Source organism: Betta splendens, chromosome 4 (genome assembly GCF_900634795.4).
Source record: "Betta splendens chromosome 4, fBetSpl5.4, whole genome shotgun sequence".
Taxonomy (NCBI): domain Eukaryota; kingdom Metazoa; phylum Chordata; class Actinopteri; order Anabantiformes; family Osphronemidae; genus Betta; species Betta splendens.
The window spans coordinates 33,217,509-33,243,660 of NC_040884.2; the positions used below are offsets into that span (position 1 = coordinate 33,217,509).

The 26,152-nt window shown below is 39.4% G+C and overlaps 1 protein-coding gene across 1 annotated transcript in view; it reads right to left on the reverse strand.

Annotated features, from left to right (window-relative positions):
* Nucleotides 1-7,467: 7,467 nt before the first annotated feature.
* The window catches only part of LOC114854482 (protein ECT2-like), a 41,199-nt gene continuing 22,514 nt past the window's right edge, over nt 7,468-26,152 (reverse strand). Inside the window, 13 exon segments of the mRNA XM_029148919.3 lie at nt 7,468-8,557; nt 10,670-11,260; nt 12,255-12,383; nt 13,431-13,538; nt 15,700-15,854; nt 16,898-17,036; nt 17,685-17,804; nt 17,908-17,986; nt 18,097-18,178; nt 18,381-18,477; nt 19,262-19,372; nt 19,700-19,768; nt 19,902-20,021. Coding sequence (XP_029004752.1) covers nt 10,700-11,260; nt 12,255-12,383; nt 13,431-13,538; nt 15,700-15,854; nt 16,898-17,036; nt 17,685-17,804; nt 17,908-17,986; nt 18,097-18,178; nt 18,381-18,477; nt 19,262-19,372; nt 19,700-19,768; nt 19,902-20,021 — 1,770 coding nt within the window. The 3' untranslated portion in view covers nt 7,468-8,557; nt 10,670-10,699.

A 26,152-nucleotide genomic window follows, 5' to 3' on the forward strand; every position in this document is an offset into this window, starting at 1 on the left:
TAGACATCTGCATTCTCTACCACGACAATAGTAGCATTAGTTAAGCTAAGCCTTCAACTAAAACCAGACTTGACACATATTATTGAAACATGCATACATCACTACTACTTCAACAAATGTGACAGTCGCTCTGCAGACTCAAGCTACATGTATGTGTCCTAGTTTATGGGATAGCATGGGATTGCATAGCATTAGTTAAGACTGGCTGAGGTCTTGGTTGTGGGACAGCAGATGTGGGATTATTCCTAGACTCCAGGTGTGATAACTTAGTTATCTGTTCTTCTTGGCTCAGAGCCAGCCTCTGAACAGCCTATGTTAAATCAGATCTCTCTGTGGTGTACCTTGTCTTCTCCGGCTTTACATTCCTTCCACCCACTACAGCAACATGTACATGCTCATTCTTTTTCTTCAGTTTATGTGACTGCTTGAAAGATTCAGCCTACCTTGCTAAATTGCGGAGCTCAGCCTGCAGTTCTCGAAAGCTTAACAACCCGGGGTTCTTTGGTGCGATCCTGGCATATAGCTCCTCATTACTGAGACCCCATAGCAACTGATGGGACAGTTTAATAACTCGGTCTGGAAAGGGCTTGCCCCCTTGTTGATTCTTCTCCACTGCCTTATATGCTATTGCCTCTAATGCAACAGCATATACTGTAAGCAAGCCAGTGGTGTGCGGTGAGGTTCATGGCTGGTTAGGCAGTCTTCTCCAGAGTCAGACTTACAATAAAAGAACTTGAATGAGTATTTTTATGTTCACAATAGGCGAACACAATTACAATTAGAATTATTACGAAGCAAGCAGCTTTGCTTGTGACACGCCCATAGAACAGAGCTTTTACAGAGGAACAGAGGGCACCAAACAGTGACACTGGCTTTAACTCGCTTTACTCACTTAAAACAGAACTCTGACTTTAAAAAATACCACAGGATTTACTCCGGGACCAAACACACTTACAATGGACATTAATAAAAAAACAAGACTTGCTTTCAGTTACCACAGAACTTCTGCCTTATTTAGTTGACACAGCACTTGTACTTTTAGTTAACACAGGACTGCAAACCGACAAGACTTCAATTTTTAAGTCAAGTAAAGTCAAAGTTGGCGTCATCAGTTATTTTTTTAGAAAACTTAAAACCATTTGTGGTCTTAGTTTTATATATTTTATACAGTATCCCGTTAGTCCAGACGTTATCACAGGTTGAAAACTGTAAGCAGGGAGAACAGTACAGTCGGTTTGTGGCAGTACAGCTAGACCTTCAGGGTGCACCAGTCCGTTTAAAAGGAGCGAGATGTCTTCAGTCTCATAGTTTGAAGCAAACCTTTAACCTTCGGCGTTGGTCTTCCATCAGTTATGAGCTTTTGTTTTGACTTATAGTCCAGTTTTAAAAATGTTTTAAGATGACTTATATAATTCTCCTCCATCTTGAGAGTTCAGAAATAAGATAACTTTGAAGGGGCGCTGTGGTGGAAATTTCTCATAAAGAGGCAGAGGAGAGAGTTGTCTTTTGTGTGATTTATTATAAAAATAAAGGAAAATAAAAATAATGGGGAAAGCAAATCAAAAGCATGGATGTTGATCATGCACATAAACAAACCGAAAACCAGCTGGGGATCAGTGCACACACCACGAAGGCGTGATGCAAAGAGCCCACGATCCTCAAGTTTCTTCTGCCTTTTAACCGCTCTGTCTGACTACGGTGGAACGTCTGTGTGGCCCAATCAGAGTGATGCACCATCTCATCCCTGTGTGGAGATGTTTACAGTCCCACACCTGCATCACTGACGTCTAGAGGAAGGAGCACCAAGTCTCAACAGACAGAGACACAACTCCCCGACCTTGGGTTTGGGAGCTAGAGTCCAGAGTCTATCAGGCAGAGACAACCATTGAACAATGTAGGTCAAATGTCAATACATAAAACAGAAGTAAGACAAAACATGAGATATTATTAGCGGTGAAGGTTCAGGACGAGTTTCCTAGCTTCACCACGCAAATGTCACACTACTGTAGGAGCCTGCATAGGTACATTAGGGGAATGAGGATAAGTGCATTGAAGGTTGGAAGCGGGCAGCGGCATGACTGTGGGCCAGGTTGGGGCTTGGGACCAGATATATAGTTCATGGGAGCATGTGGAGTTACAGCATAAGCAGGGTTTGCATTCATCAGCAGGTTGTAGCCATTAGGGTTAGCCATGTGTGCGCCTCCTGTAAATATAGGCACAGTGGGTGCCACGCCACTCACAAGACCTGGGGGTAATCAGCAGGTGCTTGGGCACTGAACGGTGGTAGTGTCCGGGCTCCCCATTGGTCCTCAATGCACAGAGTAGTGCTGAGCATCATTGAACTTGGGGGAGACGTCTGCAGCAGTGGCTGTTATAAAATAACTGCACTTCACCACCAAGCCTTTTTACAACCGTTAGTATTAATGTTGTTTCAACGTATATCAACATTAGAAAAACTATTGCCATTATTTCAACCATATGTCAACGTTGATTTGTCAGTATTTTGTTAACATTTTTACAACCATTAGCATTAATGTTGTTTCAACATTACGTCAACATCACATCGACAACTGAAATTATTTCAACCTTATTTTAACGTTGAAGGTCGGTTGTGTGCCTGCTGGGCAGAAGCACCCAAGAGGCACAATGTAACAGCGTTTTCCGGGCAGAAACTGGCACCGCTGTTGCAACTGCTGAAGCTGATGCCACAAAAAACATAAAAACTTCATCAAATGTGATTCTGATTTTTCCTGGACATTAAAGACAGTTTCAAAGCTGCTATACTCACATATAGTGGAACTTGGGGAAAAACAACAGAGGGAGAAAGAACAATAAATCCTCACCACATGGTGGATTATGGTCTGGTGTGCTGCATGAACTGAACTCCTACATCCCTACACAATCACAACTGGCTAACACTCTGCTCACCTTGCAGACAGCTGGAATGAATCACCATCCCACTTGATGATCACAGTTGTAGCTAACTCTATTGTGGGACAGGCCTTTCCTTTCTTTCTTTCTAGTAGAGCCAGGTTTTTAGCTACAAACCACGACTGTAATACAACAATACTGGATTTTCTTTCATTGTTTTTTCATCCTTACCCAGTAGCTGTCGCTTCAGCCAGAGGAACAATTTTAAGTAATAATGACACTAAAAGAACAAGAATCCTGGCAATGGAGGAGAGCAGTGAAATTAAGTACTGTGAGAAAGAATTACTGAGGCAGAGAAAAATAGGAGTGTGTGATCTCATCCAAGTTAATGCATCTAGGCCTCATTAGAGGGACCTGGCAGACAATACCCCTCTTAATTTTGGGAGAAACCTAAAAGATGCTACCACAGGAAATACAACTTTGGTTTTAAAATGCAGGTATTGGATGTATACCTACAGGCTAACAGGCTGTATTCAGACACTGGTTAGTTTGACAAAACAGCAAGAAGTCTCTAGCAGAACCCTCTATAGAGTCCACGGGTCATGGCTGGGTTGTCATGGCAATAGACCTTAGCAATGTGATACCGCTTGATGTTGGTTATCTTGTTCATTTCCAGATAACATTACTGATGTCCCCTCTTCACCCGCAAACAGGTTTATACAACCTTAATACATTTGAGTAAAATGGCTCACAAGTTGGCCAGACAAGTGGCTTCAGAAGTGACAGTTACAGTGAGCACTGTGGTGAAAGCAGAACCTTCCATTTAAACAGCCAAGGTACAGTATTTTCCTAAGAATGACATCACAAATACAAAGCAATAAAATGATATATGACACGACATGACTTTCACCAAAATGGGTAATTTCTTGCATTTGCAGCAGCAGTATGACAAGACAGAATAAAAAGAGAGAAACAACAGTAATAATTCCGCAAAAGAAGGTATTAAGTAAAATTAAAATAAGAAAAAAAAATTAAGGATGTTGTCTCTACATCTTCTACAAATTTACAGTGGTAAAAGCGATACCAGATGATACTGTAGATATATATATAACAATTAAAAAAAGTACACCATGTAGTCACACATTGTGTGTCACTGCAGTGATACATTCTCACAGAATAACTAAGGTTAGCCTTATTTTTTTACTGTAAACTGTAGTTCTGTATATCACTACCAGAGAAACCCTTTACTCCAGGTTATTGTTTTATTTTGTGACACACTATATTAGCAAGTAGTATAGTAGCAAGGTACTCATCAATACAGGATGAGCATTATCCAAGGCCTTTTCAGAACACAATAACTGAAATATGAATGCTGATGCTGATCCTATGCCAGTAGAATAAAGTTAGTCAAATTCTGCCTATCACTATAATAGTGTAAAAGGGAAAAAATGTTTAACCCATCTTACAGATCTCTTTTTCTCTAGAACAGCATGAATTCATGCAGGGGTTTCTCTTCATGGAAGATGACACTACAAATGCTGAAAACTTCACTTTATCCTCCTTGACGCCAGTCTTTAGTTTTGCCAATGATGAAAACTTCAATTTCTTTACACAAGACTTGAGCAATCCCCACATCCTCGCCTACAGTTGAGGGATTCCTGTCAATGATTTTCATGTAATTCTCACAAATACACAGGAAGACAAAGCTTTTCATGAGAGTGATGATAATGCAAGTCTTTATTTAAACAATGTTTTTAGCCTATGTCACCTAACACTGAAGCTGCAGGCAGACCCTCTTTCTTTCTTTTTAGCTTAATTTCTAAACCAGTCAAAGGCAAATATGAAAGAAGCAAGTATCCTCAGTGAATGAGTTCCTTTTCATTGTAACTATCCCCCCCCCCACGTTTTGCTTTGCCTCAAACCTGCATGGCACTTCATCTACAGACTGCTCGGTAGGACTTCTAAGTGTTTAATAGTTATGAAGTCACAGATGTTCCAAGTTTCTACATTTTTGGTGCATTTTGAATAATTTGGGCCCAAACCTTTATTTCCCAAAATTTTCAAGGTACAGTATAAAAGCGGATATTTGATGTTACGTTAAAGTTTATCCAGAGACATAAAATGTATATCCATGGTAGTTGTACTGCAAAACATGTTCAAATATCAGCAAAACCCTTATTTGTTCAGGTCAAGTCTTATTTATTCATTTACTAGAGAATATTGGTGCCTAAGAACTTAGCTTTTGATTTATTGATAGTTTTGGGAAGTTTTTTGTCGACTTTAAAAAGGATTCAAAAATTATTTAAAGATACTAGTATAAAGCCTACTGTAGGTAGTACAGTAGGCTTTGAAATAACAAAATACGGGCTATATATACATTATGTACAAGTATGTCTTGGTCCAAGAAGGCTCTTCAGTAACATTTTTATGTTTTTGTATGATTATGAAGATTAGTTTAACATTTGTTTTTATTGTCTAAACTTTAAAAAAAAATCACTTGTTGTACCTGTTATATCATGCCCCAGCCTTTATTCATGAACACTAGATATTAATAAGTTACACCAATGTTAAACCTTTGACTTTAACCACTGAACATTTACAATTATGGGAATACTTCACCAATTTTCAAAGGAGGTTGTCCAAAAACATGTCTTCTTGGGGAGAAATTTTGATTTATTCCTTTGCATAAAGTGGTGTGACGTGTTTAACATCATTATCAACTGCCCTGGGAGGGAAAAGCGAGTCAGCTGTCCTATGCAATGCAGCATTGACAATCTTTTGTTGTCTGTTCACGATCTAAACAGGCTTTTGAGTTTTACAAGACGTAGTCTGACGCAGCTTGATCATTGCTCTTGTTGTGGATACAGAAGTAGCTAAAACAAAATAAGGACTGCATAAGTCTTCTGCTGTTAGTATGATCTTTTGTCAATTAAATATTAAATATTGAACCTCTGCATCCTGTCTTTGGAGTCTTGTTTGCTGAGCTTCGCTTATAAAAAAAAATCTCAAATATTCTGTGACATAAGCAAAAAAAAAAAAAAAAAAAAAAAAAAAAAACTTTTAATGGAATTCGCACCCGCTGCCACCGCAACAAGAAAAAAGCCAAAGCCATGAGCTTAACCTTTAGGGCACCAAGCAACCTGTTAGGCTTATTTCATAAGATTTATCTAACATATTTAAAGAAAATGTTTGTGAACAGTGGAAACCAGATCATCTTATGACCACTGTGTCTTGGTGTTACGTTAAATTTAGTGGTTTTTATAGCACGTCTACATTTGATAAGTTAGTTTCAGCAGCTGTTCTCGTTAGAGCGGCCTTGTCTGTTGTTACTGTGTTGTCAGATCATACGTTTTAACTCGTCTTTTGTATTGTCTTTTGGTTAACAAGTAATAGTCACTTTCAACGTTGAGAGGAAGAGAAGAAGCCAGTAGCTTCAGATGTGTCACAGGTTGACAGATAATATAATATGATTCTACTATCTTTGGCCTAATGACTTAGAAGCAATGTTCTTATTTAAACACACAAAATATAACCTTTTGTTAAAAACGCCAAGCAACATCCCAACGTTTGTCTGTGAACTGGTGGAGTAACCCTGCAGCCCCACAGGATTAAGTACGTTCCAATCACTTAAGGTTAGGAGGTTCGTATTAGGGCATTTGGCCATTTTCAGCAACAAAACATAATACTGCAGTTTTTTCCTTATTTCTCTGGACACAGATCAAACATATTTGCACATTTTGGCTAATAAAATATCCAATTTTCATGACACAACTTACTTTTCAGAGACATATGCCTTTAAGCGTGACAGAATTCAGACTTGATGTTCTCCTGACTTAACAGAGATTTCTATCTTGTCACACTCGCATGGAAGCCAATTCTACACAATTTGATCAACGCTTCAAATTAAAAATCTTTCTAAAATTTAATTTTGTCACATTTATGTTAAGCTGTTAATAAACTCATAGACTTTTCAAAGGCCAGCTACAGTGGATCTCAGAAGGTTCATGTTGCCTAGTCTAATGCTACAGTGAAAGTGTCCTCTTAGAAGTAATCAATTTAAATTTTACTGTTGTAATTAGGAGGCCCGAAAGTCTACTTTTTTTAATTTTTATAGCCATTTCTAGAACAAAGCTTCTCATTTTTTTCTCAAGACTAGTTTTCAGGTTGATGTCTAGGTTAAGGCAAGGTAGGAAAAAAAAAAATGTTTATTGTGGGTAACACTGGCAGAAAGCCAGTAATTCACAGGCTAGGCTCCCTTCAAAGTACTGTGCAAATCACAAAAAAGTAGAGGCTCCGCGTATAAGTTAATAAACATTTCAAAGCCATCTGATGCAGTGTACAGTATGTGGTCATTGTCCAAAAGGAAAATTAGACCCCGGAGGCGACATTAACCCTTTTAGTTTGTAATTGCAGGCAACCACAAATATGCACAACAGAAAATGTTACTCCATAAAAAATAAATGAATAATAATTTATTTTCAGACAAAACTTGGTATATTTAGCTAACTTCCCCTAGACGTGGAACTATGGAATGAAATTATTTTTTAATTGTACACACGAAGAAGGTATGCAGAGAAAAAACTTAAATAAAAAAGGTACATGTTTAAGTGCATTTAATACAGAGCTGTATCAGACAACTAACACTCAAGAAAAAGAACAAACAGATACATAAGTGGGGAAAAAGGCTGGTATAAAACAATCAACAATGAACATACTCTGCTGCATTTTGATGTGTGCCTCACACCCAGACAAAGCAATTGTAAATTGCTTTAAAGTGGATAGAAAGATAAGAGGACTTTATGTACTTTTAATCTTTTAAAATAAATCTCTTAAAATGTTTAATTAGAAGCTTTACAAATTCATTATTTTACACTAGAAAGGTGGGTTAGAGACAGTAAGACATATCAGGTGAAATTAAGCACATCCTACTGCAATAAAAACTTAAATGTCAGTTGATATCAATTAAAATGGCATCACAGCGAATGCAGAAAGTGTAACTACTAGTGTATAAAACCTACTATGAGCTTGACAGTGTGTTGAAGTAGACATCTTTACTGCATAGAAACATCAACTACCCCACTAAAAGTAGCATAGATGCTACTTTTAGTGGGGTAGTTGATGTTTCTATGGGAAGATCATGAAGTCCATCTTGGAGATGATATGTTTTGTTTACCTTGTCTGTAGGTAATATTGTGGTTTTGGTTAGAAAAGATCAATCTGAACAAATAACCTATTCATATAAAAAAAGTTTCTCTAGAATTAATTGAGAAACGATCCTTCAATTTTTTAACGGGTAAGTCAACCCTTACCTCAACCACTGGTAATTGCACACCTTACACATACATTCAGTACGATAGTAAGCTCCCTAGAGGTTTGGTGTGTTTAGGAAGACAACAACAACCAGCCTGCCCTATTAGAGGGTGGATAATACTTCTTATAAACAAAGATCAATGTCTGCTTACGTGTGTTTGGAGTGTGTGTAAAGAGCTCCAGTATAAACAAATGCAAGTTTGCTATGTTGGACCAGCTGCTTATAATTTTCACATGACTTTCCAGTTACATTCCATCACTCACAGCTAGAAAGGTGAAATGTGTCTCAGATAAGATGGGTGGTTGAGCGACTGAATGTGTGGTACTTCCTCTCAAACATGGAAGGTAGGTTGACCATGGACGGGGAATGGTGTGCCTGTCAAATGAAATAGAGAAAAATATGAGAAAGATAATAAAGGACCCAAATATTTAGCATAGCTTGGTATTACCTAGTGGAAGAGTGTAATGGAAAAATTGTGCCTTTGTGCCTTTTCTTATCCAACCCAGTCGTCATGTGCTGGTTAGGTGTAATACTGAACTGAACTTTCTTACACAAACAACTAATCTCTCGTGCCCTGACGTACATTAAGTTTAAACATCTGATGTTCTATTTGACTGACTAATAATTTGTGCTATATGTTTGTCTTTTACACCCGGACTCTGGCTCCATCCTATCTGACTCCCCACCAGACCCAAGGCTGGTAAAGCGAATGCATCTGTCTTGGAAGCTTGGTGTTCCTTCCTTTGGATAACAAGACATGACGATGCAGAAGTGAGAAAGCAAACATTCTCACTCACAGCGAGATAAGGTGGCGCAAACAATTCCATTGCTGCAGAGAGACATTCCACCAGAGCCAGAGAAAGGGGTTAAAAGGCAGAAGCAACTTGAGGATCGTGGGCTCTTTGCATCACACCTTTGTGGTGTGTGCACTGATCTCCCCAGCTGGTTTTTGGTTTGTTGATGTGCACGATCAACATCCATGTTTTTGATTTGCTTTCCCCAAGATTTTTATTTTCCTTTTATTATATATTTATTATAATAAATCCCACAAAAGACAACTCTCTCATCTGCCCCTTTATGGGAAATTTGTATTAGCAAAATTGTGCATATGTATTAGGTTATACAGGTCGATTCTGTATAACCTAATAACCTATCGATACCTTACCTATCCACGTGAAGGAGAAGTCACCAAAAGTGAATGTTTAGCCACAATAAAAAATTTGAGCTGGGGTTAGAGCCATTTTCATATAGGTTATTTTCAACCCATTGCAATAGTAGTTTTGCAATTCTGTAATTATATAAATGTCAGTGTTTCTCAGGAAAATATATTTTTTAATTCCCGAAACTTAACAGAAACCAACATTCTTATTCATGTGGTCCATACTCATTGTGTTTACTAAACAGAGTTTGAGGTTGCTGTCTCTCGGTGTGTCTACATACATCAAACAGCCACAGAAAAGTAATAAAATTCCCATAATGAATATATGATGACAAATATATAAACAAAATGTCAGTAATTTGTAATTTGGCCCATAACATAATAGGCTAAACAGTTTGATGTATGTAAACACACAGTGACAGCAATTGTCAGTCCAGCTTCAGTAAAGCTACAAAATTTTTCCATCTAACCTTGCATCCACAGTTAACTGAAAACGCAGTGTACAAATTCTAACAGTCTATTGTTACTAACACAATCACAAGACATAGCGTTGCAGTGGATATATTTAATTTACAATAGACAATTACTAACACATTTACCCAGACATCTGCTTTTGTGGACATTGCTTCACTTCCGTCTACTTGCCCCAGTGCCCATTTCGCTATGGGCCAAGTTTCATTTCATTATGTCCTCTACCTCAAGACCAGGCAGTAGTGCAGTGGTAGTGCAAAGCAAAAAAGACTTAAAGCAGAGGGGGCAGTCACTGCACAAAAAGAATCCAAAACAAAACATCAAACATCCTGCAAGGTGTTGGCCTGTAAGCACAACCCTCACCTGTAGAGTAGCCAAGCCTACTCCTAACTGACATTTCTGTTAATCAGGTTACTCATGACAGAGTAAACGTTTTATATTGGATGGTTATAAAGAGTTGATTTGATTGTAATTGTTCAGGAATTATCTTGTATTCAACATACAACAGCAGACAGAAAAAAATTCTTACATTAGAGCATGTCTTTATGTTCACCCAGTGCCAAACACCAATTAGCATCCCATGTGATTCATAACAGGTTTTCCAAATCAACCCTTCAAATCGTCGCTTCTCCAATTTTACATTTACAGTAATTCAAATATTTTAAATCAACCCCTTCAATAACTACTTAATCTCAGAGTTAAAATGAATATTTAGTTGCAAAAACTTGCAAAAAAAAAGTTTAATATATTTGCTTGCACGCACACATTCTAAGGAGTTGATTTGGGATCATAAACACACCAGTGTTGACTTTAATTAGGTGCAACCCCACTTAGACTAGACAATAATGTTTGCTCACATGAGTCCCAAGACAAAGCTTAGTGATGAATTATAGCAGAGTCTCCCTGCGTGGGCTGGTCAAGATGACTTTGTGTGCGTCCATTGACACTTTGGGATCTCTGCACGTTTCAGAAGAGGTCCTCTCCCTGGTATTCGAAGGTACAGGAGCCACAGACTTTGGCTGGAACCCTGCTGAGGTTAGATGTCTAGACATGTGCTGGCTAGATTTTGGAAGTGCATGTTTATAGGTGGAGTGGAGTGGAGTGTATGTTTCAATTGCTGCAATGGACTCTGAGGTGGACTGTTGGGATGTACTGAAGACCACAGTAGGTAGAGCAGGTTGGGTCAGTAAATAAGTATTTTGGACAGATTTGGTTTCTCCAGTAATAGGGTTCGGGTACGGTAGGTAGTTGGGGCCAAGTTTTTGGGTGGACTCAGTGGCAGAATAGGGAACTGGACTAAGAACAAGCTGTTGAGCTGGAGTGTAAGGAGTACGCATACAGACTCTGGCTCTGACAGGAGGGTGGTCCAGAGAATTAGAGCGCTGCACCACTGCAGCACTGCTTTTGCCAGAATCACTTACACTGAATGTTGAGGCAGAGCGAGACATCTACAGTACATACAAAAGACACAATGACATTCATAAATAAATTTGTCAATACAAATAAATAAAAATATAACAACTCTATATATATATTATATATATATACACACACACACACACACACACACACACACACACACACACACACACACACACCGTAATTTCTAGAATATAAGCTGCTATGTTTGTCACAGGCTTCTAACCCTGCAACTTAAGCGGTATGGCTAATAAGTGGACCTCACCAGTTTACGAGCTTCATGCCACTGAGATGTTTACAGGTCTGATTGAAAGCCAAGTCGATTTGAAAATGCATCTCCATCGGGGCAATGATACAGCAACAGAGAAAGTGTGTGACGAAGTAATTGTCAGGTCATTTAATTCTGACACCGAAGAGGATGACTTTAGTGGTTTTAATGTGCAGAAGGCAGTGGTAGACAGTGATCAATTACTTTTGTTGTAAGCTGATATACTTTAAATTTTTTTAACCAACCTCTTTACAGGCACCGTTCGGAAAGAAACATTTACCGCTTTTTAATTAAAAGTTACAAAAACCTTGTGTATCAACTTTCAGACTAATTATGTCACATTACAATGCTGTCTATTTATGGAATATATATATATAATATATATATTTTTTTTTAATAAAATCTTATGGTTGCAGCTTAAATTTGGGTGTCCTTTATAGCACACAAAATACGGTATATGTATATATGACTATCAATGTCATATATTAATGTATGTACAAGCCATATTTACTGTGGCAAGCCTGCTCCCAATGCATCCTCTTTAAAACAGATAGAGAAAGAACACCTACAGGTATACTCGATCTGTTTTGGCTGTGTATGTATATGAAGTTGGACCTGGAATAGTAGTTAGGCTTTATTTGATCCCATTTCATCAGAAATTGTTGCAGTTTTCTTGTGTAAAAATACTAAGCAAACTGTGCTACAACATGGTAGGAAAAAAAGACGTCAGTGACAGATAATGAAAATAGACTTACAGCAAGTGTGGAGCTGATACTGATGTGATTTTCACGACTCTGGGCTTTGTCATCTGGCGTGCTGTTGGCCAGAAACGCCCTCTGTATCACACGCTTTGGGGTCTTTGTGAAAGAAAATGCCCTTGTCACCTAGCAAATGCACATCCAAAGACTTTAAGTTATTAACATGTTCCTAATAGATGCATAACGTGCATGCAATTCAATTTACTTCATAGAATTACACTTGTGTGAATAAAACTGACTGTAATTAGAATTTGTAAGAATCAAATTATAATGCTGTTACCTAAGTAACATTAAAACCACTAACCCCTCTATATTTGTATTAAGAACTTTGTGACCCCATTATAGTGTATAGGTGATACACATATAATTAGAAAAGTGTAACTTGTATATTACATTAACCTGTCAACAATGACTGATGTATTTCAAATGTTTATTTCTTTAACCGTGATCATAGAAAATATGGGATATTATGAAGAGGAAGATGCGATATGCCAGACCCCACAATGCAAAAAAGCTAAAGGCCACTATTAGAACAACTTGGGCTCTCATAACACCTGAGCAGTGCCACAGACTAATCCACTCCATCCATGCCACACCGCATTGCTGCAATAAATCAGGCAACAGGAGCCACAACAAAGTATTGAGTGTTGTACATGCTCACACCTTTAATTTTCATAGTTATTAGTAGGTCAAGATTTCTTTATTGTATTGGTAATAATATTCAAATTTTCCGAGATATTGAATTTGGAGTTATTATTATTTTTCAGTTATAATCATCACAATTAAAGAAATAAACATTTGAAATATATCAGTCTGTATGTCACAAATTAATGTACAAGTTTCGTTTGACTGTAATTAGTTAAATAAAGTTTTTGATGATCTTCTAATTATATAACCAGCACCTGTATTTAAATTAAAGGGTACTTCCTTAACATAGAGTATTACCAAACCTCAATGAAACAGCTGCAGCAGAGCAGTAAAATATATTGATGAATATTAATGATGTGTATATCTAAACTTTAAATTTGGGGTGTCACAAAACAACATTTACTGGCAGGCCCTAAAATAAACTAAGCACAATTTCTTAAGTTGCATGAAATAATGCCTCATCCCAGAAAAAAAACAATCCATTGTGAAGGTTTATTGTATAAAACTCATTCTTCTGTTATTTACCTTCTTTGAAGTCTTCTTAATGGCCCTTGAAGCTTTGCTTAAGGTGCTGTCCATATCCTTTGTGCTGACCTGAAGTGAGTCTGGGTCTGTACACTGAATCATGTCCTCCTAATAACAACAGAACCAGCATAAGTCTGCACTTTCATGTTATCTGAGCTATTAAACACATTATACCATGCCTCAAAAACCGAGATTAATAACACCGGAATATGAGCTTTGGTGGTACATGCCCATCGTATGTGAGGAAAAACAACTGAATGGCCTGTGCCTACAACGCGTTGTATGTAAAGTGGGTGAACATCAGTTTTTTTCATTGCAGATTAGCTCTGCATAAATGCTTTACTGTAACTGGAGATCTACTCCCTGGCTCCACAGGTAGTCTGATAGATATTAGACTTTTTATTTCAATTTCTTCTACTCTTTCATTCCTACTACTACTCTCATATCACTCACTTTTTCCTTCGGTTATGATACCCACACACAGACAGGCACATCACACAGGCAATACATTTGCACATACTTGAACACATGCTCATGCAAACACTCTAATGCACTTGCTCTCAGTGTTGTAATGCAGTAGACTGCTTTGACAACAACATTCAATCAGTGATCATGCAACACCCATGGGCAACCATGGCTGAGCAGGACTTGGAGATTAATTGCATCATTACTTAAAGATTAAAACTTTATCAATAATATGAAAAGGAGAGTGGGCAACCTTTCATTCAATCAATGTCACACCAAGACTCCACCTTGTGTTTTATACTGCAATGCAGATATATAAGGCAGGATCTTATTGTGCTCAGCACAAAAAAGGAATGTTATATGAATTAAAATCATAAGTAATTAACAAACACACAATGTCCAGATGCTGCCATAATAAAAAGATGAAGTCAACTTTACGTTTTCTTCCTTGATGGCACGGGCATACGCAACTGACATTGGCAGCCCTCTTAGCTCGTTACCTGTATAAAAAATACCTTTCCACAGAAGCAATCAATCAATCCAGATTCCAAACTCTTTACCATGGCCAAAATCAAAAAGCTTTCCAAGGATGTCAGGGACAAGATTGTGGACCTACACAAGGCTCGAATGGGCTACAAGACCATCGCCAAGCAGCTGGGTGAGAAGGTGACAACAGTTGGTGCAATTATTTGCAAATGGAAGAAACATAAATTAACTGCCAGTCTCCCTCGGTCTGGAGCTCCATGCAAGATCTTACATCGTGGAGGTTCAATGATAATGAGAACGGTCAGGAATAATCCCAGAACTACTCGGGAGGAATTTGTCAATGATCTCAAGGCAGCTGGGACCATAGTCACTAAAAAAACAGTTGGTAACACACTACGCCGTGAAGGACTGAAATCAGCTGTGCCCACAAGGTTCCCGGCTCAAGAAAGCCAATTACAGGCCTATTTGAGGTTTGCCACTGAACATCTGACTGATTCAGAGGAAGACTGGGTGAAAGAGTTGTGGTCAGATGAGACCAAAATTGAGCTCTTTGGCATCAACTAAACTTGCCGTGTTTGGAGGAGGAGGAATGCCTTGCCTATGACTCCAAAACACCGTCCTCGCCATCATATGGATGCTTTGGGGGTGTTTTCTGGCAAGGGAACAGGACAATTGAGCACCGCATCAAAGGGAGGATGGATGAGGCCATGTACCATCAATGTTGGGTGAGAACCTCCTTCCCTCAGTCAGGGCATTGAAAATGGGTCGTGGTTGGGTGTTCCAGCATGACAATGATCCAAAACATATGGCCAAGGCAACAAAGGATTGGCTCAAGAAGAAGCATATTAAGGTCATGGAGTGGCCTAGTCAGTCTCCAGACCTGAATCCCAAAGAAAATCTGTGGAGGGAAGCTAAAGATTCAAGTTGCCAAACATCAGCCACGAAACATTAATGACTTGGAGAGGATCAGCAAAGAGGAGTGGGCCAAAATCCCCCCTGAGATGTGTGCAAAACCTTGTGGCCAACTAAAAGAAATGGCTGACCTCTGTCATTGCCAACAAAAGTTTTGCCAACAAGTACTAAAGCACATTTTTCAAAGGGATCAAATACTTATTTCCTTCATGGAAATTCAAATTCATTTATAACTTTTTGTTTATATGCATTTTTTCTGGATTTTTTTTGTCATTGTTGTCTCCCACTGTTTAAATAAACCTACCACAGAAATTATACACTGATCATTTCTTTGTTAGTGGGCAAACTTACAAAATCAGCTGGGGTTCAAATAATTTTTTTCCCTTACTGTATTTGTATTTCTTACCGCATCAGCCCGACAGATGGTGTTGGCAACATGACGGCACAGTGTCCGCAGCCAAATGCTTTTAATAGTTTCCTCTCCGACCAGTTGGAAACTAAACAACAAATTCTCCTGTTCTGTTGGAGGGCGAACAACCAATGCGAAGGCATTAACACAATCTGAAAAAAGGAAGAAAGAGAGGAGAAAATAGAAGTTAAAGTGATATCAGCCACTTGGGGAGAATTCAATGAAGTGAACAAAACTGAAAAATGCCGCCACTCTACGTACTCTGCGCTGGTATTTCTCACTCCCAAACACGAGTAGTCAGTCAGACAGTTACTCGCTTCAGTAATCGGAGCTATTGTTTTGTTTTGTAGGTAACGAAATATTCCAGTCTTCAAAAGTTCCCTTATCTACTCAATATTTTTGGACCCTCCACTTATAATGAAATTGCACGTAATTGCCTTTATTGAATATGAGGCAGAGGGAGGGTCAAAGAGTTTAGGATCAGCCAGAGCAGGCAGTTACAAAAAAGATAATTGTTTGACCAAACGTATGGATATATGCAATGCTGACGTGACCACAGTGTACACGTCTGATGTTGCTCACAGTGGTCCAAGGTATCCCTCACGGGGATTGTGCGCTTGCTCAGACACAAGAAAAAGATAGAGGGAACATTGCTGCCAGGCCCTGATGGCATACACTGTCCCCCAGTTCAGGTTTTCACTCCTAAATAGGTCAGTAATAACCAGTCTTCAATGGGTTTACAAATAGAAAAGGGTACCTTAGGCCACTGCAATTTTTGTTGAAAATGATATACTAAAAATGACCTTAAGACCTAAATAACGACATTTTTGCCATATTGTTTTAAACAGTTAAAACAAGACAGGTCAAGGTCAAGACATGTCAGAGATTATTTGATTTTGTATGAAATACCACTATTCTTATATCAAGAGCCAAGTGAGAGGGGGTTTTAATAAGATTGGCATTTGTTGAACAATTTTACCTTCGTTTTGATTCTGAACTGCATAGCAAAATATTACTTTTATTGTTGGCAAATATATATATCCATCATCCATGCCGTTTTAACCGACCTTTAGATATCAAACCATTGTGGTCAAATATATAGTACAGAGTTAAAAGTGACTCCATGTGCTGTCACATACCCTGTCTGAGAGGTAAGTATAAAGCACTATTCAAGTATTAGTACTTGCTGCGTTACCCTCTGTGTCCTGCAGGTCTAACACTCTTCTAATTTGAGACAGTGGCATCAAGGCAATATGTTTCAGCGGTGGTGGTGGTCGTGTCTGTCCAAGCGGACTCTTGAAGGTGTTGATCACCTTGTGTCGCTTTCTTGCAATCTGTCAAGATCCATAGACAAACAAAACATACATAAAATGAAACAGCCAAATAAGAGATGAAAAAAAGGCAATTGCCACAGAAACTCAAAACATTTAGCTAGCCATTTAAAGATGGTCAATCATATCATATATTGGGAATATAAAGATTCATACACTGGGACGACTATAGAGGAGATGTGAAACAGACACTCCCCTTAAACTTGTTTGACATAATAAACAAACACTTAATGACTGTATTTTTCCTTTTAAATACATTAACTGTTGATCATTATCTGATGTTTCTTTTACCACCAAAATCTAAATTATCCCTAATCTGTATGAATACAGTTTTGTAATAGCGGTTAGTTTCAAATCAAGAACATGTTTCTTCAACTTGCTAGCATGAAAACTGTATTTCATTAGTGGGTATTTGTGGGTGATACAGAAAAAGTCATGATTTTATTTTATTTTTTGCAGAATGAAATAAAAACATTTGTACAAAAAGCTCTTTTTTAATGAACTAACCTTTTTAGTTTAGGGGCAATTTGGCAACAAGTGGTTGAATATCATGTCCAGAGTACGCTTGCACATTAAGAGTAAATTGCAATTAAAGAAGGGCCACTGTGTTCTAATGGCAAAAACTTTGTTAGTTTTTAGATGTGTTCTTACCTCCAGGCAGTCATTAAAGAGGAAGAGTGTGACTTGTTCTCCGCGATCACATGGCTGATCCCCTAGTGCAATTGTTTCTACTCGATAAACAAGACTGCGATGGGACGATAGCAAGTTAGCCTGCAGAGAAAATAAACAATATAACAAAATAAGCATTATTAATAAAGTCTCTGCTAAGATACTAATAGAATAAAAGTATATCTACAGCAATGCTGAAACTTACAGGACAACCATCAACTTCATACACAACATCAAAGATCTGCTTCTGGCCTTCAGTCTTTCTCTTGTCTTCATTAATATGACTAGTGGGGGAAAGAGAAAAGGAAGAAAACAAAGAGATTGTTCATCTTGTGTGACATTCCGAAATATACATGTATAATAGTTCTGACAAACAAACACACAAACAACTCACAGCATGACTTCTTTCAGAGATTCTATTGCTTTCTCCAAAGTTATCTTGTCTGGGTGTCAATCTGATGTATGTTTCTTTATATCTGCAAAAGTTGAAAATTGTAGAATGTAAACAGGAAGAAAGATGAAAAGAAGAGAGAAAAGATTACAGATAGGCCTCCAGGAAAAGGAAAGAGGAATGATTAAAAGGTCAAACAAATGGGGGAAATTAGGTATGCAATTAGTGAAGTTCCCTTTTTTGCATGAACATTTTGGAAAAAAAAGATGTCAGAATGTGTCTATTACCGTTGAGAAGAAGGGCCACACTAGGCAATCTCTGCACTGGTCTGATTAGCAGTTCCACTAGTGTCTGTCTGCCACACTCTGGCTTAGCTTGGTTAATCTGTTAAAAAAACAACATTTGTGACAAAATACACAAATGTGGAGCCCCAAGACATGGTTTGTATTATATTATGAATTCCAGCTTGTGTTTGAATGTAAATCAGGAAGGAAGCATCAAGAGACAGTATTTTCTAAACATTACATTGTCAGAATGTCACCACTTTTGGGTAAAACTGCGCCGAGTAAAAAGGCTTTGCCAGGACTACGATTTATGTACTTCTGTTATGACCCATAAAGAAACATTTGGTCTCAAAACCCTATTATACTCTATAACATCTATGAAGAAAATCTAAAATTTAAAGCAAATTGGAAATGTTAAGCATATACTTGATATTCAAAATTTTATTTTTTAAAAACCCTGTGTAGACAGAGCAGATGGAGAGTTGAAAGTGCACCTCGGATCAAAGTCACTATCCATATCTGATGTAGACAGATTCTATCGTCATAATTCCATGCAAAAACTTCACAAGTTCAAGAAAAAGTACACAATTTCAACTTTACTTGACAAGTGCCATATGACAAGGAAAATCTTCATGCTTGTAATGTAGAAGAAGTGTGTCAGGAGGTTTTTGAGCAAGTTCACATATGCTGACGCAATGATATGACTTAACGCCAATAAATGTCTGGACTGGTTATGTACTGGACAGGTTTGCTAAAAAGTACTTTAGTGTGTAGTAAGGGTCATGATTTATGTATAGTAGAAGTAAGATTTCTTTCAGAAATTAGATATATACATAATTCAAGTCCCGACACACAAACATAAAACAGTAATGCAAATATCACACCTTTAGAAAAGCATGAAAACGAGGTTTTTGTCTCTCACACCGAACAATAGTTTCCTTGCTCATTTCAAAAAAGTTGACAAAGGGTGGGTAGGCCTTCACCAACTCTTTGGACTAGAAAGACAAAATGAGAACAGTTTAGTGTTAAAGAGAATTATCTAGATAAATAAGTTACTAGTTGTGTAATGGATTCCATAATACACAAAACTGGAATTTAAGCTATCTCACCGTTTAGATTTTTTGGTGATGAAGCATTTACTAATTTTACAGTAAACTCAAGATGATCAATGGACACAAGAATCTGTTAATGACCCATAAATGGCTAACTTCTGTAGCTGATGTCAGTGTTGCGGTTTAGCATCGCATACAATTTTACAAGTGCAAAGCTTCACAATATGTAGATTACATACTGAACAATAGCAACAAAATTTTTGAACTCACATATTTGAGAATTACATCCCCCACACTTCTTTCCTCTAGCCAGTCTGTCAGGAGATCCTCCAGGTCATTCTAAAATAAAAGTAAAAAAAAAAAACAAATTACACATTTACTAAAAAGGTTAATTAACAGCATCCCAATGTTTAAATTTATAATTGTGGTTAATGACATAAGCAGATGTTAAATTATAACTAAGACACTGTACCTTGATTCTGGTGTGGACCTCATATATGTCTGGAATGCTGCCAAATATTGTCTTGATTTCTTCTTGGGCCAAGATGGGTCCACCTACCTGACCCTCCTTCTCCAGTGGAAGTTTAAAAAGCTTCAAATAAAAACAGATTAGAGATGTACAATAAGTACAACGCCAACAATAATAAGCTAACAGACCTCTCTTGCTCAGGTCAACAAGGTCAGGTGTTGCGGAACCAAGGCAACCTGATGTGAAGTGGCTACTGAAACAAGAATAAAGACATTCATGGACAAGAGAAGGTTAGGGTTAGGAAGGATTGATATATGGGATTAAAGAAACATATTAGGTTTGTTGGCACAGGCTCAGGTAAACTTCCAATATTCCTATAGTTGTGGGGATCAGGATTAAAACTGTAAAATATAAGAAAGAAAACTAGATGTCAGTATAGTAAAATCCTAGTGGAAATTATTACAATAATTGGAGCTGGAAAGAAACAAAAGGTATGGTTAGGATTAGACACACCTCAGTTATGTAAGGTTAGGAAAAGTAGAGGTGAAGGATAAATAACCGTATAAAAAACTGGGATCTGATAAAAGCACATTTGTGCTGAGTTGGGGTTAGGCAAAAAAAGGCCTTGATAAATATGATCATCCTCCCCACAATCAGAATTTGGGTTCCAAGCTCCAATAAAAACAACAGAGCTTAATGCAGGAGCAGCTGACCTAAGATTGAAAATCTAAGGCTAAGATAGATACCTGGAACCCCCGTAGCCTGTTACCAAGAATAAGTGAAGCACCTTCTGAAAGTCTGCTATAAGATGTGAATGCAGCACTACAAACAATACCTATGACCATCACTGAGACCAATCAGCTGATTTACACCACAGAAACTGTGATCCTTGAGATACTTAGCTATAAGATCAACACAAGACATAAGGTGCCGTATCCCCCATGGAAACCAAGGTTGGTGGCTAAGATCCCGGCTAAAGAAATACACCAGAGAAGTACCAGGACAATAAACAGGAGGTTCTCTACTGAGCCATCCAATGTGTACATCATCATCACATGCCCAGTGGCTGGTGGACATGACACCAAAGATCACAGCAACCTTCCTGAACAAGATCCAGTAACCATCAATGACAGACATGCAAGAGAGGGTCTCGGGGATAAATAACTGGACAGCACCAGGCCCAGACATGATCCGTGCCTACTAGTTGAAGAAGCTAACTTTGAGTGGCTGGTGGCAAAAATGAATCTTGAAGGGTTGACAGAAGATCAAACAGTCCTGATCCCGAAGGACCCCCAGAAAGGAGCAGTCCCATACAACTACCGCCCAATAACCTGCCTCTACACGACATGGAAGCTCCTGTAAGGCATCATAGCAGCCAACATGAGCAGGCACATGGCTCAATACATTAGCAGTGCACAGAGGGGAATTGATAGTGACACCAGGGGACTAACACTGGCTACTGGTAGAAAAGCAGTAACCCGAGACTGTAAGACCAGACATGAAAACTTATGCACTGCTTGGATTGACAAGAACAAAGCCTATGACTCAATGCCTCACACATGGATAATGGAATGCTTGGAACTATACAAGATCAACAGGACTCTAAGAACCTTCATCCAGAGCTCAATGGGGAAGTGGAAAACAACAATCAAGTACAGCACATAAAATACGGAGATGCTCTGTCCCTGGTGCTGTTCTGCATAGGCCTGAACTCCCTCAGCCAGATCATCAAGACTGGTTACGACTACAATATAGCACAACCATGAGCCACCTCCTCTATATGGATGACATCAAGCTGTATGCCAAGAGCGAACAAGATATCGACTCGCTACATACCACCACGATATATAGCCAAGACATTGGAATGTAGTTCGGACTGGATAAGTGTGGTCGAATGGTAGCAAGGAGAGGAAAGGTAGTCAGGGCAAAGGGAATAGAACAAGGGGTCAGCAACCCAAAACACCCTAAGAGCCATTTGAACCCATTTTACACGAACATTGAAAAAGAAAAACACTGGGAGACGTACTGTAGAATGATGTCAGATCAGTAGCAACCTCTCAGTGGTGCAATGGTTAAGGCAGTGAGTTCAATGTTATTTTGCTGCAGTGACAGCGGGATTGAATCCCAATAATTTTCTGGTAATTCACAATATTTGAGAACACTCAACAATTAGGTTTAAACCCAAAACAAGAATCAAAAGACAGGACGCAGAGATTTAACATTTTATATTTTATTGACAGCAGATTGTAGCAATTAACAGCAGACATTCAGTCCTTGTTCTCTTTTAGCTACTTCCGTAACTAAACTACGAGGAACGATAAACTGCGCCTTGTAAAACTGTAAAGACTGTTCAGATTGCATACAGACAACAAAACATTGTCATGGCATCAAATGGGACAGCTAACTCGCTTTCCTCTTCTTCAAAAAGCTTGTGTAACTAAGAGCAACCAGTGCTTATTGGGGAGTTGGTCACCAGTTAAATTAGAAACGCGTTCATCTTTAACACCAGCAAGAATGAGAACATGTTATGCGTGTAAATTGGGGAGGAGCGTGACAGCGGCAGCCGCTGAAACAACCGTAGAGATGGGAACACTAAGGGCTGTAACTGGGAGAGGGACTCCAGCAGACAAAAATTTTCTGCAATCATTGGTTCTTAGTTACTTCTTATATTATTATATTATATTATTAAGTTGAACAAAAAGTTAAAATAAAAACATTATTGTGGAACTGTGTAAAGGTTTGGGCAACCTAAGAGTTACAGAGTCTCAGATCCTTTTACCAGGTTAATTTTGTTGACCATATTATCTGCGTTATTGCCAAAGAAATGAAGGGTTGTGGACTTTTATCTATTTATTAAGATCTTTGAATTGTAGCTTCAGATCTTTAAATTTTTTTAAACAAAATTAAAAACTACCTCTTGGCCATTTTTGGCCAATTGCCTCCCATTCAAACTACATTTTTTTAATTTCTTTTTAATTACATAAATGTATAAAATGAATTGAATAAATATTTTTTTCATTCTAACATTAACACTTGAAAAAATCAGTTTTGTACAAAATTATATATTTTGCACAGATTTGGTCAAGAGAACAATAAGATGTAGTTTTTAGTTACCAATAGTGCTGTTTGATGTCTGTCTGCATCTTATGCAGCCAGTGAATGGCAATTTTTTTGTCTTATCACCTGTAAGTGTTTATTTGTATTTGTGCACGAAATAAAATTCCACAATGAGTGAAATTTCAAGACCAATATGTATTTTCAAGATACCGTTATCATATGTTCCACTACAGTCATGCTATGCTGATGCACGGTTTTGAGCTGTAAGTTTACCCAAACAAACCTGGCTTTGCTGCACATGATGAGAGCATCTATAGGTTTGCTGATTTAATGAGCAAGCCAGATACAACTACACAAAAGCCTCTAGAGGCCTTAGTACACACCTCTCCCTTTAAAATATACATATAGATTAAAACATACAGCAGCCACTCCTAACTAATAAACTCTGGCACCCTTTATAAATGTCCCGAAGCTTATGCAGGTGCACTCAAGCCCAGCAGCTCCCGGGCCATTTGGTCTTTTGCTCAGAATTAGGACAGATGCCTCTCATGAAGACAGTATACTGTATATTAGGGCCACAATCACCTTGACAGGCGGACTCCGAAGACACACGTCACACTGTCACAAGTGGCAACTTTTTTACATTATTCCTCTTGGCAGAAGAACTCCTCTGAAGAAAATTGACTCTGGTTGGCACAATTAGGAGAAACAGACCTGAGCTGACTCCGCAGCACGTCCAGCTGCAACAGTTGTCAAAGGAAAACCAGCCACTGGTACTTACAATCTTTTGGATGTCTCTGCAAACAATGCCTTCATCCTATGAAAATCAATCTAGCCCGAGTCGGAATCAAAAAGGAGTCTCTGGTGTCCCTGGAATAGCTGGGCCACATGCTGGTGACCCCAGCAATTGCAAAGCGGCCTTGAACCCCATGTTCGAAACCTATTGATGCCAATGTTGCTAAGATACAGTTATCTTAATGAGGGTATGACTCACATACCATTGTTGTTAAGTTACAGCAGTCTGAATCAGGGCACTCCTCCTTAAACTGCCGCCTTATCGTGGTGGAGGAGTTTGTGTGCCCGAATAACCCCGGGAGCTATGTTTTAGGGGGCTAAATGCCCCTGTTAGAATCTCCCAAGGCAAATAGGTGCCGGTGACGGGCCAGAATAAGAGCGGTTGCCTGGAGCCAGGCCCGGGGTTGGGGCTCGCATGCGAGCGCCTGGTGGCCGGGCCTATTATGTCGGGGCCTTCGGTGGACAGGTCACTCAATGTTGTTTGTACTTACGGGCCAAACGGTAGTGTGGAGTACCCAGCCTTCTTGGGGTCTCTGGAGGGAGTGTTGGACAGCGCTCCAATTGGGGACCCCATCGTTCTTCTAGGAGATTTCAATGCCCACGTGGGCAACGACAGTGATACCTGAACTTCACACCTGAACTTCGACCATATGTTTTGGACACTCGAGTGAAGAGAGGGGCTGTCAATTGATGAGTGAGTAGGATCCGCTGGCAAGGAAGGGAGGCTGGAACGACTTGGCAGGCCCAAACGTATTGTGAGGGTCTGGCTGAAACCTCTGTCAGACAGACCTTTAACTCACACTTCCGGGAGAACTTCGACCAGAGTCCGAGGGAGGTTGGAGACAAAATCTGAGTGGACCATGTTCTCTGCCTCCATCGTCCATGTGGCCGTTTGGTGCTCTGGACGCAGGGTCTGCGGTGCCTGGCGTGGTGGTAATTCCTGAACCCAGTGGTGGATGCCGGAGGTAGGGGACACCATCATGCTAAAGAAGGAGTCCTACCAGGTCTGGTCAACCTGTGGGACTCCCGAGGCAGCCGATGAGTACCGACAGCCAAGCGTGCTGCAGCCCGTGCCGTTGCGGAGGCAAAAACTCTGGCCTGAGAGGAGTTCGGGGAGGCCATGGAGGAGGACTATTGCTCGGCCTCAAAGAGATTCTGGCAAACTGTTCGGCACCTCAGTATGGGGAAAGCCGTCCTTCACCAACTGTTTTCAGGAGGTGGGGAGCTGTTGACCTCGACTGGAGATGTTTTTGGTTGGTGGAAGGAGTACTTTGAGGATCTCCTCAACCCCTTCGACACACCTTCTACTGAAGAAGCAGAGGCAGGGAACTCAGAGGTGGACTTGCCCGTCATCCAGTCTGAGGTTGTGATGGAAATTTTATATTATTCTTTTCATTTCTTTTTTAATTTTCTACATGCATATGGAGAAATAAAACGCAAAGACATCTTTTGAATTCTTCTTTTCATTGAGTCGTCAGAAGCTTTCGTGGTTATTTTTTTTTTCCACAACAATTTGGAGTTGTCGGCAGGATCCCTTGAGTGGCGGTTCGGGGCGAAGTAAGCAGTTGACGACGGTCCTGACTGAAACAATTTCTTCAGGTCAGCCTGAACTGACTGCTTTGCTCAGGAACGATCACCGCTGGGATCCAAAGAACAACACTTCTGACGCTTGGTGAGAGAAATTCAAAGAAAAAAAGAAAAAAATAGGAAAAGACCAGAAGGAAGATTTGTGAGGTCGTAAATCTAGGGAGTGGGTCTTCCTAGTCTGGGGTGGATGGTGGTCCCCCAGCAAGTTTCTCTATTTGGGGGCTGAGCCAGGCAAGAGCGAAGCCGGTAGAGTGAAGCAGGTTAAGGCAATCGTACCGGGGGGAGAACGATTCCCTTCCCAAAGACGTTCCTGAAGCAAATTGTTTAGAAAGTGTACACTTCATTGCAGAACCATCAGGTGGTTTGAGAGTAACCACCAGAGAGGATGGGGTCCGGTCAGACTAAGCAAATTCTTCAGGATGGTCCAATAATGAAAGTCATGACAAGAAAATATGGCCGAACCAGCGTAAAATGGTATATTGAGGGTAACAGAAAGTGTTTTGAGTTGTGGAAGAAGGAAACAGAAAGTAGGGCTAGGAAGCAGGCAGTAAATGACCTGCCTGGATGAGGGAAAGATATTAGTGCTTCTTCTCATGGAGGAAAACAGCCTCCGCCGTATTTCCGTCAATGTGCATCTTCCCCTCCCTCTATTTATCCTTTTGCAGAAATGCACGCGCTGAGTGTGGATCCTGACCTTGACTCTTGTCCTCCACGTCATCAGCCAGCCAGAAACCCAGCACAAATTGGTAGACAAGCTCAAAGACAGCCATTGGTGTCATCATCATCAGACCCAGTAGTGTCATCCCACGCAGGAC